Source organism: Trachypithecus francoisi, unplaced genomic scaffold (assembly GCF_009764315.1).
Source record: "Trachypithecus francoisi isolate TF-2019V2 unplaced genomic scaffold, Tfra_2.0 Lachesis_group6, whole genome shotgun sequence".
NCBI classification, from domain to species: Eukaryota; Metazoa; Chordata; class Mammalia; order Primates; family Cercopithecidae; genus Trachypithecus; species Trachypithecus francoisi.
Window position 1 is genome coordinate 70,273,874 of NW_022681471.1, and position 14,070 is coordinate 70,287,943.

The 14,070-nt window shown below is 45.3% G+C and overlaps 1 protein-coding gene across 1 annotated transcript; it reads right to left on the reverse strand.

The window, feature by feature from the left end:
* Positions 1 to 2,600: 2,600 nt before the first annotated feature.
* DMRTC1B (DMRT like family C1B) lies at positions 2,601 to 7,429 on the reverse strand. Its single transcript, XM_033201321.1, has 6 exons — positions 6,243 to 7,429; positions 5,886 to 5,944; positions 5,438 to 5,571; positions 4,480 to 4,540; positions 4,148 to 4,295; positions 2,601 to 3,163 (listed from the first exon to the last, which is right to left on the reverse strand). The coding sequence occupies exons 1-6, from the start codon at positions 6,304 to 6,306 to the stop codon at positions 3,051 to 3,053; spliced, it is 579 nt and encodes a 192-aa protein (XP_033057212.1). The 5' UTR covers positions 6,307 to 7,429; the 3' UTR covers positions 2,601 to 3,050.
* Positions 7,430 to 14,070: the final 6,641 nt, after the last annotated feature.

Here is a 14,070-nt window from a genome sequence, read left to right on the forward strand (position 1 = left end):
AGAAAAGAGAAATCTGTTGAATATAACCCTGTATGGATGGGTTTTGCTAATTCTGAGATCCCTACCACTCACCTCTACCCGACTCTGGCCCCCTCCAAGAATGCACATTCCCACATAAATGGTTTTGACTGTTCATTCCGCTCAATATTTGTCCCAGATCTTTCCATTTTTAACTTTAAAAATAGCACTTTCCCACACATTTTAGGCTGTTCTTGGTCAGAAACCAGCAGTAGCCGCCCTTTATGACCCTGCAGTGTTAGTGGAACCTACTTTGGAAAAGCTGTCTTTCTGGGCAAGGGTTGAAAGTGGCAGAGTGCTGCAGCTGGCTCTTAGCAGAACATCAGAGACAACCATACGATTTTCAAGAATTTCGTGAGCCAGTTGTTAAATACAGCCATTATTAAAAACTACATTATATAAACTAAAAATCAGATCAATTATATTGAAAACAAACATAATATATGCTAAAAAAAAATCAATCCCTAATTATTTTTCTACTTTGTACTGTTATCTGTGTTCTCATGGTTATTTACATTTATGGTATCCAAATGGTAAAAATATCTCTTCCCAACTCTGCATTCACTGATACCACTTTGATATCTGCATTCAGCAAGTGCAACAACCCAGGGCATTTCCCCCAACCTTCCTTCCCCCTGAGAGCCAGTTGCTAAACCTGTACCTGCACACTAATGTTTGAAATTGATCCACTCTACAGAAGCTCTGATGTGATGGGTATGCTCAGATCTAACCAATGCTGTTACATGACATACACGAGTCAAGACATAACTCACAGTGCTCTATACAGTGATGTTTTAAATCTATGAACTGGGGTAGTACACAGCTAAGGGAAGTACATGAAAAAGGTTTGATATTTAACATTCACAAAGATGTCCTTAGATGCAAAAATACACCGTTATGAGACTTTTGAAAAAGTGTGTGTGTGTATGGGTGGAGGGGGGGGCATCAGGAAAATAAAAGGGCACAGGGAAAAGGGCCTCACTCCTTCCCCTGATGCCCATCACTTTATTTCTGTTTTTCCTCCCTCTTCTCATGCCACATCCTTTAACCAAAATACACCTCCTCTTTTACCCAAGTCAACTGTGGGACTGTGGTGTGCCTAGGACACAATTTCATAGCAGGATCTTAGTCCTCTTCCAGGTACTACCGCTTCATTCCTCCAGAAATATGTGGACTTGTTCATCCATCACTAGGAAAGGAGGGGCTTTGGGATCATTTGTTCGAGTAACAAATCAGGAAGGAAGGAAGGTATGAGATGGACTTCAGTCTAGTCTTGCTCCAAGTCTGAGTGACTTTGCACGTTTGTTTCTCTGCCATCAGATCAAGAATGTAAGAATCCTGACTTCTCGGGGTCTCAAAAAAGAAAGGACAAGTTGTAATTGGATGTCATCCGAATCAATCGTCTTGGGTAAAGTACTGGGAGGGAAGAAAGGAGGGAGCTAATAGCATGGAAAAGGGCCCATATCCAGGCATGTCCAGTTGAGCTTTCTTTCTGCCTGGTGGGGGTCTCCAGGTCTTCATTCGTTTAGAATATCAGCAGAGGACTGGGAAACCACTGCAGGTAAGAAAGATCTGATCGATTACTACATATTGTTACCTTGAGTAAGAAATAAAGGGACTCTTTTGGAAAAACCCTCTGACTGATGTTTGTTGCTTTGAGTTTTGGGCCTTTTATTCAATGCTTTATTAAAAAATCGAACTACTAGCTGATTCAGGGCCTGGTAAAGACAAGGGAGAGTTCGCTGATCTTTGGCTAAAAATTTCCCCCAAACCACTTTTGCAAGTCACTGTCATTCTTTGAGTGTGTTTCCTCATAGGCAAAATGGCAATAATAATGCTTAACTTGCAAAGTTGCCATGAGGCTGTATGTGCTTAGTGCGGTGAGCGCAAAATAAATAAAAGGTAGCGATGCTTCCTCACATTTCATGGGTCCTTCAAAAATAGGGTCTGAGTCTAATTCATTTCCCCAGTTTGATTCTTCTTGTCCTGAGTGGCCTCAGTTTCCTCCACTGTAAAATTCACATTGGTCTAGAATAAAACCGGCATTTCCACTGGGCAAAACTGTCCTTCATGGAAGTTTGGTTTGGCCCAGATATAGGGCTTAAAGAAGAAACCCGAGCCAATGCTTACAAGTTGAGTGATTTTATATAGAAATCTAGAATTCCATCTTCTCTTGAAAACCCAGCCAATTTGGCTACCATGAGTCGCTATCCCTGCATGGCAACAATTGCCTAGAGCCAAGCAGCAGCTGCCCGCTTATGTAGAGCATACACTGTCAGTTTGGCCAGAGCCCATCGGGCCTGCTCTACTCATTTACATGATCTCCTTGATCCTACAGACATTGCCACTTATGACCCTCTGGGCAACTGGAAACAGTCTATGCCGGGCAGAGGGTAGGTACTTAATTGCTCAGTGAGTAAATACCTTTCTCTTTTTCCTCTACCATTTTCTTATCTAGCCATGCTAGGAAATCCCAGTTATCGGATAAGGTGATTCTCACTTGGAAACATGAATTGAACAAATCGGTTAGAGTCGGGATAGTCTGGGTTATACTGTGGTAACAAACAACCCGTATATCACAGTGCCTTATAACAACAAGGGTTTATTATTTGTTCACATACATAAACCTAGACACAAAGCGAAAACATCTTCATGTTTCCACAAGCATGGGTACACACATGAGAGTGCTCAGGTATGTCAGCAATCACAAGACGTATAAAAACTCTGGCAAATGAACCCACACAGAATCCCACTGAGAGACTGATCAACTTAGATTGCACAATCCTGTCTTTATGAAACAGAAAAAGGCCCCGCATCCAAAAGAGTAAGGGATAGAGGTACAAGAATATCCACCTTCAGTCAAGGAATTGCCCCATATAATAAAAAGCTTATAAAACACCTGAAGGCTTAAAAAAAAAAAAAAAAAAAAAAAAAAAAAAGATGTTAAGCGTTTTGGACGTTAACCATTTTGCACTTTCAGAAACTGGATACCAAATAGGCAGTGCTCCGTTGAGGCCTCCTCCCCTGGGTTCCTAGCTCAAGAGGGAGATGCATCCCAGATGTCCAATAGGCAGCGAGATGGAGCTGGCTGGCCTGGGGCGGAGAGAGGGGCTGGGAGGCTGGAATCCTTTATCTCCAGCAGGAGCTGTGGACAGAAAGGAAGGGGCCAGAGCCAGGTCACATCCACATCCCCTTTCAGATCTACTCCTTTTATGTGTCCTGCCCAACCAAAGATTTGTCACCTGGCTTGTTGCATAGACCTCTTCCTCTCTGATTTCCCCATCTCCCATCTTGCCTCCCCCAATCCTTCCATCAAAGCCACCACAAGTCTTTTTGTCAAGCTCGGGGTCTGTGAAATTGTTCTCCCTAGCTCAGAAAACGTTCCCTGGCTCCTCACTACCCACAGTTGCTGGTCCAGCCTCCTAAGCCTGACCTGTCAGACCTCTGTGATTGGTACCCTCTCCAGCCTCATCCCTTTCTGTTCCAGCAGTCCCTCCAGGGGTGTTTCTTCACTGACACACCATGCTCCATTCACCATTTTGATCTGGGAACGCCTAGCCTTCCCTCCCAGCCTCCCCAGTTGTTTATCCTCCTCGGAGCTCCTCCAGCCCCTCCTCTCTGGGCACATCGTTAAAATTTGACCACAAAACACAGCTTGCCAGGGCATCCAGGCTCCACATCTAGACTGGAAGCTCTCGGAAGGCAGAGACCAGACCTCCTTCCAGACCAAGCCCTTTATCACCTCTGTATGTCCTCCCCAGACCACAGTAGGCCACAGGGGGCTGAGCATAGACCCTGGGCTGAAAGTCAAGAGGGCCGGTTCTTCCACTTGATATGCTGCATGCATATCAGAGAGGGCAAGTCCCTGCCACTCTCAGGGCCTGAACTTCCTTCTTTCTTGACATCAGGGCACTGAACGCTTGCTGTTGCGCACAAAGCTCAATAAACCGAAGAGTCACTAAACAGCACTCAACTACCATCTCGGGAGTCATACTGAGGAGTTTGGGTGCCTGGCCCCGAGGAGATTCAACTTACTGACTCTGATTTTTCAGCTAGAACCTGCTTACCACAACGACCCCCATTCCCCAGCTATTCCCACCCTGTGTTCTCCTTTCAGGGAGCAGGCTACCTGGTGGGTTGCAAGGCTGGTGCAGGGAGATGGAGTCAGGAGGGACCTGGGCAGAGTTTCTCAGAGTCAGCAGAGCCTCAGCGGCCTCCAGTTTCCGCTGCCACTCTGAGTGGGCAGAAACCAAAGCCTGGTCAGAGATTTTGGGGACCTGCAAAGGAAAGTGCGTGAGAGAATAGGCACTGGGAAACTACACCTCTTCCCAATACGACAGGTGCCCCTTCAGCCCCGTGTTCCCTCAACCTCCTCCCCAACCCCCACCAAGGCCTTCTGCTCTTCCCATCCACTAAACTCCATCCCTCCCAGGGTTCTGGACCCCACTACTTTCCCAGGACCTGTGGCTGCAGTAGAAGAGGGTCAAGGGTGGCACAGGGCTGGAGGACCAGAGTTGAGCATCTAGAAACAAGGAAAGGAGAGGCCAGGGGATTAAATCCACTGACGGACACATAGTATCCGTAGACAGAAAGAGGGGCAGGATTTTGCAATATCTGGATGTGGGAATCCCAATGCCTGCTCGACCACTAGTCATTGCGGCTGGGGCAAGTCCCTTCTCCTGCTTGGCCAGGTTTCTTTTCCATACCTCTTTTTCCTGACAGGGATGCTTATTCCTACCAGCTCTTTCCTCCCAGGGCAATGGTGAAAATCACAGGAAATTACAGGTGTCCGTGTTTTAATTTGCAAAGCACCTGGAGAGATGCCATTACTGTCCCTGTTCAAGGACTGGTTCTCACTTCCATATTGCCCAGTCCCCATGGGTCTTGAAGGACAAGCATGGCTCGTCTCCAGGAAGCTTTCTCTAATGGCCTCTGGACTTTGCCCTGGGCCTCTGTGGCCCTCACCAGCATGGACCCCACCTTTCAGCAGGACCTTCTATCCCATCCACCTGTTTCATGTGGAATAACAACCCCCATTTGTTGAAGCCCTACTATGTGGCAGGCCTTGTGCCAGTTCTCTTTTCAATGCTATGGGTATAGAATATTGTCCTCAGTACATCCATAGGGAAATGGAGGTTCAGACACATAAAGTCACTTGTCCAAAGTCTCACAAATAGAAAATAGCAAAGCTAGGAGAGCCCTGTCCTCTCCCGTTAGTATTACATGCTGCCTTGTCCTCCTCCTTCTTCTCCTCCTCCTTCTCTTCCTCCTCCTCCTCCTCCACCTCCTCTTACTCCTCCCCTCTCCCCCCGCCACTTCCTCCTCCTCCTCCCGCTCTTCCTCTTCCATCTCCCATGGCATCAAGCACAAGGTTAGGCACACAAGACATAACCTGCTCCATGGTCCTCACTCTACTCACATGCTGGGCAGGGCAGGGGCCCTGTGGGGATCTCCAGAAGGAGAAACCAGTTGCTGCTCCAAGGTCACTGGAGTACAAGGCAGAGACAAAGATTCTGGGGCCTGGCCAAGCAGCAGAGCCCCTTGGGAGCTCCCCTGCAGGGGCAGAGAGCACAGGTTGCAGTCAGGTACCAGGCCGGCCATGCAGAGAGGAGGTGTGGACATCTTTTGGGATGAGGATAGGAGCCTAGAATGTCAGAGCTCTGAAGACCTTGAAGACCAGCCAGTCTTACCTTTTATTTTGCAACTGGGGAAACTGAGGCCCAGGGAGGAGAAGTGATTTTTCCCAAGGTCACATGGTGAGCTGGTGATAGGATTGGAGATGATACCCATATCCTTGGGACACAGTGAAAGATGTCTGGACAGTGGCTGGGTGGGAGCCTGCCCGACTGGTTATTGACTCTCCTTACCTCCTCAGAGGCTGTGAAGATGTGGGTCTCGGGCTGCAGCATGCTGTTCTCCTTCCCAGCTGTGAAAGACCAGGAACAGCTTTGATGAGTCTTTCCCCCAACCCCACCCCACTTCACCCCACATCCAGTCTCAGGTCTCATCTCACCAAGGAGCTCTTCAGTTCCCTTGTCCCCCAGCTCTCTCCTTCCTACAAACACTCGGTAGGTAACATTGATGACATTTTGCACCTGGGCAAACTAGGTCCGGGAAGCAACTTGCCCCAGGTCACACTGCAATTCTGTGACAGGACTGGTGACAGAACTACTCATGCTTCCTCCACCCAAACTCTGGCTCCCTCCCTGGCCAGAAACACTCACTGAGGACTCCTGCTCTGATGGTCAAATTCCTGACACGGATGGGAGCTTTGGGAGGGGCAGCCATACTCCTTATTGGTCCTTGAGCCAGATGTCTCTTTGGCCGTTCCCGCTGCTCCCTCTTCAAGGCACTCACAGCAGGCAAGACCCTGAGGTGCTCTCTGAAGTAAAGGATTGCAGGGCTAAGGTTAGTCCCATTTAGAGAAGGTCTGGGCCCTCCCCATCTCAGACACCATACTCATGAGAAGAGGGCACAATTGTGACACTCGCAGGCCTGGAAGAGGCAGAAATGCTTGTGGCCGCTGATTTGGGCAGTAATACCATGGTCGTGGCAGCGGTCACAGCAACCTATAGCTCTTCTGGGGCCAAGTTCAGTCCCCCATGGGGCTCCAGTCTCACGCTGTGCATTCGGAGTCAGAGGGGCAGCAGGGTGCAGCAGGTATTTATTTGGGATCCATGCTTCTAGGGTCAGGAGTGGAGGTCAGAATGGCCACATGATCCCCTACCCCCAGCGTACTTCCTCTGCCCTTGGAAAACCCTATCTGAGGTGGCTGAATGCTCCTTCTCCATCCTTCTCACCGCTGGAATCAGATTGGCTTCCCTCCCCTTCTTCTCCCACGGTTTTCACCAATCTTCACTGCGACCTCCTTGCTCATGTTGCCTCTTTCCCAGAAGCCCCAATCACACATGGCCCCTTCCCGAGAGACTCTTGGCAAGGATCCCATACCCATTCAATGCAGTCATTATTCTCCTTACTTACCATCACTTCACCACAGACCCCACTTTCAGGCATGCACATGCACTCCCGTGCCCTCTTCCACCATTACTACACCCCCTTCTTGGGTATCATCCTGCACTCTGCCAAACCCAGGTATTATTCCCGGCATCCACTTCAACAATTCTCTTCCGAGCCTCCTGCATTCATTCACTCCCCACACAGGATTTTGTGCCCCCAGCACTCAATTCCATTGTCAGTCTCTTCTATGCCCTATATTCAATTTTCCCCTCACATTTCGTGCTGATTCATGCTGATTTTTTTTCCTGTACCCCATCTTACACTTAATTATTCCCTTGCTCCCCCTTTGAACTGATTTCCCTCTTGTATCCCATGAAATCGTATTGTTCTCCTGGATCCCTGGCCCTCTTTCAATTATTAATTTCATTCATCCCTTCATGCACCCCCTTGATGATTCTTCTTTTGAGACGGAGTTTCGCTCTTGTTACCCAGGCTGGAGTGCAATGGCGTGATCTCGGCTCACTGCAACCTCTGCCTCCCGGGTTCAAGTGATTCTCCTGCCTCGTCCTCCCGAGTAGCTGGGACTACAGGTGCCTGCCACCACGCCTGGCTAATTTTTTGTATATTTTAATAGAGACGGGATTTCACCATGTTGGCCAGGCTGATCCACCCGCCTCGGCCTCCCAAGGTGCTGGGATTACAGGCATGAGCCACCCGGCCCGGCCGATTCTCTTGATTCTTCATTCAGAAGGTACCTGTTGAGCCTCCTATGAAGTGTCAGGTTCTGATCTAGCCAATAGGAAACTCCTCAGTGCAGTAGTGTTTCTCTTGGACTGACACACCTTTCCTGCTTTCATGCAAACCCACACATTCCCTCCACAGTCTCCCCCAAATCTTCCATATTCCTCTCCACACTTCAACAATTTTTCTGGAGCACACCATCTCCCCCCACCCCCACCCCACCCCGCACCACACACACAGTCCCACCACCCTGGAGTGCACCACTTCCTCAGGAAGCCCAATCATCCACTCCCTCCCGGACCTCTGAATCAAAAGTAGTCCCATGAGCCCTGCCTCACTGGCCAAAGGCCAGGGCTTAAGGGGCTGGGGCAAGGAGTCCTCCCAAAAGGGATTCCGGGAGAGCTGAGGGCGCGATGGGACATCAGGAGCAGATGGGAGTTCCCTGCTGAGGTAGCAGAGAGGGGAAGGGGTTGGGAATCTGGCTCAGGAGGGTGGGAGGAAATAAGAGGCGTGGAGAACGAGGGCCTACTTCTCACGTCAGCCTGTGGTTGCCCCAGCCTCCAGCAAGTCAGAACCAGTCAGAGCGTCTGAGGGAAGATCCAGCTGCTGCTTCCCTTCCCGCCCTTGCCACAAAGACCAATGAGCTCTTGAGCTGCCTTCAACCTCCCGCCGCTGTGGCTGGCGACCAATGAACCTCGAGATCTCTTGAGGCTCACGTTCTGAGGCCACGCCCCCTCACGTCCTCGTAGCTTCTCCTGCTCCCTGTACTAGGTCAATCAAGAAATCCTGAAGTGCCGGGCGCGGTGGCTCAAGCCTGTAATCCCAGCACTTTGGGAGGCCGAGACGGGTGGATCACGAGGTCAGGAGATCGAGACCATCCTGGCTAACACAGTGAAACCCCGTCTCTACTAAAAATACAAAAAACTAGCCGGGCGAGGTGGCGGGCGCCTGTAGTCCCAGCTACTCCAGAGGCTGAGGCAGGAGAATGGCGTGAACCCGGGAGGCGGAGCTTGCAGTGAGCTGAGATCCGGCCACTGCACTCCAGCCTGGGCGACAGAGCAAGACTCCGTCTCAAAAAAAAAAAAAAAAAAAAAAAAAAAAAGAAATCCTGAAGTGATCGTTGAGCTTTATACTCCCCAAGGCTTGTTTCCCAGATTGGTCTCCTTTGGGCATGAAATATTTTGTGTGCATGCATTTTTAACTCACGTACTTGGTATTTTGTAATTTACCTTTTAAAAATTCAGCATGTGATTAAAGATTGATCCATATTTCTGTGCTGCGGATTCCCAATCAGTGGTGACTTTGCAACCCCCAGGGAACGATGCTTGGAAACACTTTCGTCCATATTTGTCTCTGTTGATGAACTCCCTGTTATGTTCCACAGATAAATAAATGTGTCTATTCCTGTGCCACTACTAAATTGTCCTAAATATTTTCACTTCATGATACATCTTGACATCGGCTAGGGCAAGTTCCTGCATGGTATTCATCATCTCCAAACACATCTTTGCTATTCTTTGCCTTTTTGTCCCTCCGCATGAATTAGTATGCAATGTCAAGTCTCCCCAGACTCAGTTGTAACAGATTTGGATTGCATTTTCACTGAATCTACGGATCAGTTAGGGGAGAATCCACTATCTGCAGAATACTCAGCCTTCCTACTCACCAACTTGGGATGTCTCCACTTACGTGGGTCCTTAATGTTTTAATCTTTCAGTTCAGTTTTTAGTTTTATCTTTTGTATATTTAGATCTTGCACATCATTCATTGTATTTATTCCAAGATACTGTAGATTGTTGCTGTGCTTGTACGTGATGTCTGTTTAAAAGGACAATTTCTATTTGGATCTAATTTACAGAAACGCCTTTAACTTTTAAAAACGACACTTGATCTTAAAGTCAGTCAACATGCTAAACTCTGTAGTAGGCGTTCTGGGATTATCTGTGAGTTTATGCATAGTAGAAATAGAATTGAAGTTATGGGGTTTTTTTGTTTGTGTTTTTTGTTTTTTTGGTTGGTTGGTTGGTTGTGTTTTAACTGCGCTGGCTAGGAAATCTAGTACAAGATCTAATAGCGACAGCAAAATTGGGGCTTCTTTGGGTTGTTCCGGATTTTAAAAGGAATGCTGCCAGCATTTCCATATTAGTATTGTTTCCTTGTGTTTTCCTTACCTTTTCCTTTCATTTCCTTTTCTTTCCTTTCCCTTCCCTTCCCTTCCCTTCCTTTCCCTTCCTTTCTTCCTTTTCCTCCTTCCTTCCTTCCTTTCTTCTTCCTGTCTCCCTACACAACGCCACCCCCACCCCCGCATGTCTTACGCCTTTTGTCCTTCTGCATAAATTAGCATGCAATTTCAAGTTTCCCAAAAACTCGGTTGTAACAGATTTGGATTGCATTTTCACTGAATCTGTGGATCAGTTATGGGAGAATCCACTATCTCTAGAATACCCAGCCTAAGTAACTTCCAGGTTTTTTCCAAAACCTTCAGCAAAGTTTATCTTATAATCCAAACGGTTAAAAAATCATAAATGTATATCTTAATGAGTTTTCTATCTCTTTCTTTCTTTTCCTTTCTTTCTCTCTTTCTTACCCTTTCTCCCTTTCTCTCTCTCTTTCTCTTTCTCCTTCCTTCCTTCCTTCCTTCCTTGGGTTGCTTTCTTTATTTGATTTGTAAACAAAGATGAAACAAAAAAGCAGCCCCTCACTCTGTCACCCAGGCTGCTGAAGTGCAGTGTCGTGATCCTGGCTCACTGCAACCTCCACTTCCTGGGCTCAAGCAATCCTCCTGCCTCAGCCTCTCAAGTACCTGGGACTACAAGCACACGTCACCATCCCCAGGTAATTTTCGTATATTTTGTAGAGACGGGGGGTTTCGCCATGTTGCCCAGGCTATCCTGAACTCCTGGGCTCAAGCAGTCCGGCCGACAAAAGTGCTGAGATTACAGGTGTGAGCCACCAAGCCAGGCCTCTTAGGGAGTTTTCAAAAATTAAATATACGCATGCAATTAGTATCTAGGACAAACAACAAAATATATGAGCAACACATAAACCTCTCTCGGGTCCCCTTCCAGTTACAGCTTTGCTAATGTCAAACCAGCTTTCCTCTCCCATAGTAAATGTAACTTAGCTATGGTGTATTAATTTTTTTGTATATGGTGCATTAGAGCAGTGGTCCTAAAACACTAGCTTGATTATCAAGCCCCGGAGGGCTTGATAAAACAAAGATTTCTGAGCTCCATATCTGTATTCTCAGATAACAAGATCTGGGGTGGGACCCAGAGTTTGGTTGGCTTTGCTTTTTCTCTTTTCTTTTCTTTGTCTTTTTTTTTTCTTTCTTTCTTTCTTTCTTTTTTTTTTTTTTTTGACGGATTTTCACTCTTGTTGCCCAGGCTTGAGTGTGATGATGCCATCTCGGCTCACTGCAACCTCTGCCACCCGGGTTCAAGTGATTCTCCTGCCTCAGCCTCCCGAGTAGCTGGAATTACAGGCATTCACCACCACGTCCGGCTACTTTTGTATTTTCAGTAGAGACGGGGTTTCTCCATGTCGGTCAGGCTGGTCTTGAGCTCCTGACCTCAGGTGATCCACCAGCCTGGGCTTCCCAAAGTGCTGGGATTACAGGCGTGAGCCACCATGCCGGCTGAGTTTGCCTATCAAATAAGTTCCCTGATGATGCTAACACTGCTGGTAGGGGACCGCATTTTGAGAAGGAAAACACAAGAGAGGATAACATAAGGAACCTCCAAATATCCATCTCCCAAGTGTAACCATTAAAGACTCATGGCCAATCATATTTCATACATATCCTCTCCCCTCACCCCCTCCAGATTATTTTCAAGCAAATATCAGAAATCAAAAGAGTACAAAAATCATATGTGGATATCTTAACGTATCTTATTTGATTTGTAAACATTTCAGTGCATAACTCTAAATATGAGGAATCTATTTTCCCCAACATTTCAGTTTGAAAATACACAAAGCTGAGGGCGTAATACAGTGAACAATCTTATGCCTAGATTCACATTATCTCATTGCTTTAGCTCTCAGTAATTTTTTTTCTTGCTTAACCACGTAACAGTTTCAAAGTAACTTCAACCAGTTACTTCAGCATGCACCTCCTAAACACTACAATGCACTCCTATGAAACCACAGTGCCATTATCACAGTGAAGAAATGTAACAATGAAGGGGTAACATCATCCAAGTTCACATACAGTTCATATTTAAATTTCACCAAATGTCCCCGTAATATCCTTTTGAAAGACTTTTCGGGGGATCAACAATCCAGTCAAGCATGGTACATTGCACACAGTTGTCATGTCTCTTTAGTGTCCTCTAATTGCAAACAGTACCCCAACCAATTTTTTAAACCTTCCATGACGATGACATTTTTTCCAGAGCTGAGGCCTGTTGTCATGTAAAGTGTCCCACAATACGGGCTGGTCTGACATTTGCCTCTTGTTTATATTTATGTCTGACACTTTGGGCACGAATATTAAGAAGGTGATGAGCAGTTCACGTTATATCACATCTGGAGGCTCCTAATGCCAGTTTCTCTGGTTATCGGTGATGCGGTTTGTATTCATCAGTTTTATCACTTAATTACGGTGTTTTTCAGACAGAGTACTACATTGGGAAGGTACTTTTCTCCCGTTGTGATTAATAAATAGTCTGTCATGATATTTCGATGACATGCGGATATTCTGCTCTCCAACAAAATTTTACCTCTTGGCCTTAGTATTCGTTCAGGGCTCTTGCCTGATCTGATTATTACTTTGTTGGTTTTAAAAAGGGGTGATTTCTCTAATACTATAATTCATTTCTGCTTGTATGGATGGGCATTTTGATGTAAAAAAGCTCATCTCACCCCCTCCCCCACCTGGTTGCTGTTGATGTTGCATTTGCTGTGGCAGAGAAGAGTACAAGCTGTTTATTTGTTTTGTTGAAAGAAATGTAAAGAGAAAAAAGTGGACAATATTAAGAGAAAGGTAAACAAATACATGATGAATTTGATAAGAATTTCTCCTCTAACAGTCTAATCAGATTGACAAAATTCATTGCCTGAAGTTAGAATTGATTGGTCAGCAATAGCAAAAAAAGCAGTTTATGATAATTATTAAGAGGATCTGAGGTTATGAATTTGGCCAACTAAAAAATGGCTTGGATCTTGTAGAACACACACACACACACAAACATTTTTGTGGAGACATCATAAAAAGGTATTGTTATTTCAGTTACATAACGCATAATAGAAAATTATGAGATCATATATAATATTTTACAAAAGGCAGAGGGCCTTCACCTAAGTCGCCACTCAAATGTCCATGTAATACAAGACTTTTCTAACAGTATGGAAGAATAATTGATTCAAAGTGTGAAAAATTTCAACAACCTTACTTTTAGCATTACATGAATCATGGGAAATTTCCTTTCCAAGAAGTTTCCAATTTGCAAAGACATGTTCGTAGCATGATAAATTGAACTCATAGTGCAGTTATTTGGGTGTCATGTCTACCTCTCAGAAAGGAAATTGAGTTAATTGTGAAAGACATTGGAGAAACTCATTTGTATGATGAAAGACAGGGATCTGGCTGTTAGTTCAAAAATCAAATTTCGTTGTGATTTAAATCAAGAGTCCGATGTTTCTTTTATTTCTTCTTTCCATTGTATGATTCATATTGAAAACATAAGGGCTTAGCTTCCTAAAGTCGACTATATGAAAAGTTTCACAACTATAGTTATTAAAGTCATTCAGTAAATATGCACAAAGGCAGTGAATCATCATAGGCTTATTTTGTCGGTCTTTATTGAGTTGTGTATGTTTTATTGGTCTTCTTAAAGACCTCGGTTTTTATTTATTGATTTTCTCTATTATTTTTCGGGTTTCCATTTCATTGATTATTTTACCGATCTTTCACATTTCCTTCCTTCTGCTTCTTTTGCTCCTCTTTTTCTAGTTTAGTGTAGTGACATCATAGATTACTGCTTTGATAATTTTTCATTTGTCTAATGGAAGCACTTAATGGCATAAATTTTCCTTTCAACAATGGTTTAGCTTTGCACCACAGATGTTGACATGTTTTATAATCATTTCCTTTCAGTTCAATTCACTTTCTGAAGTCCTGGGAGACTCAGTCTTCAGTATTCTTTTTATTTAAATTGGCCAATAAAAATTGTATATATTTGTGGTGTACAACATGATGTTTTGATAATAAGTATACACTGTGAAATGGCTAAAGCAAGGTAATTATCGTATGCATTACCTCACATACTTACCGTTTTTTGTGTGTGGTGAGAGCACTTAAAAACTACTCTCAGCAAATTTCACGTATACGACATATTGTTATTAACTGTAGTC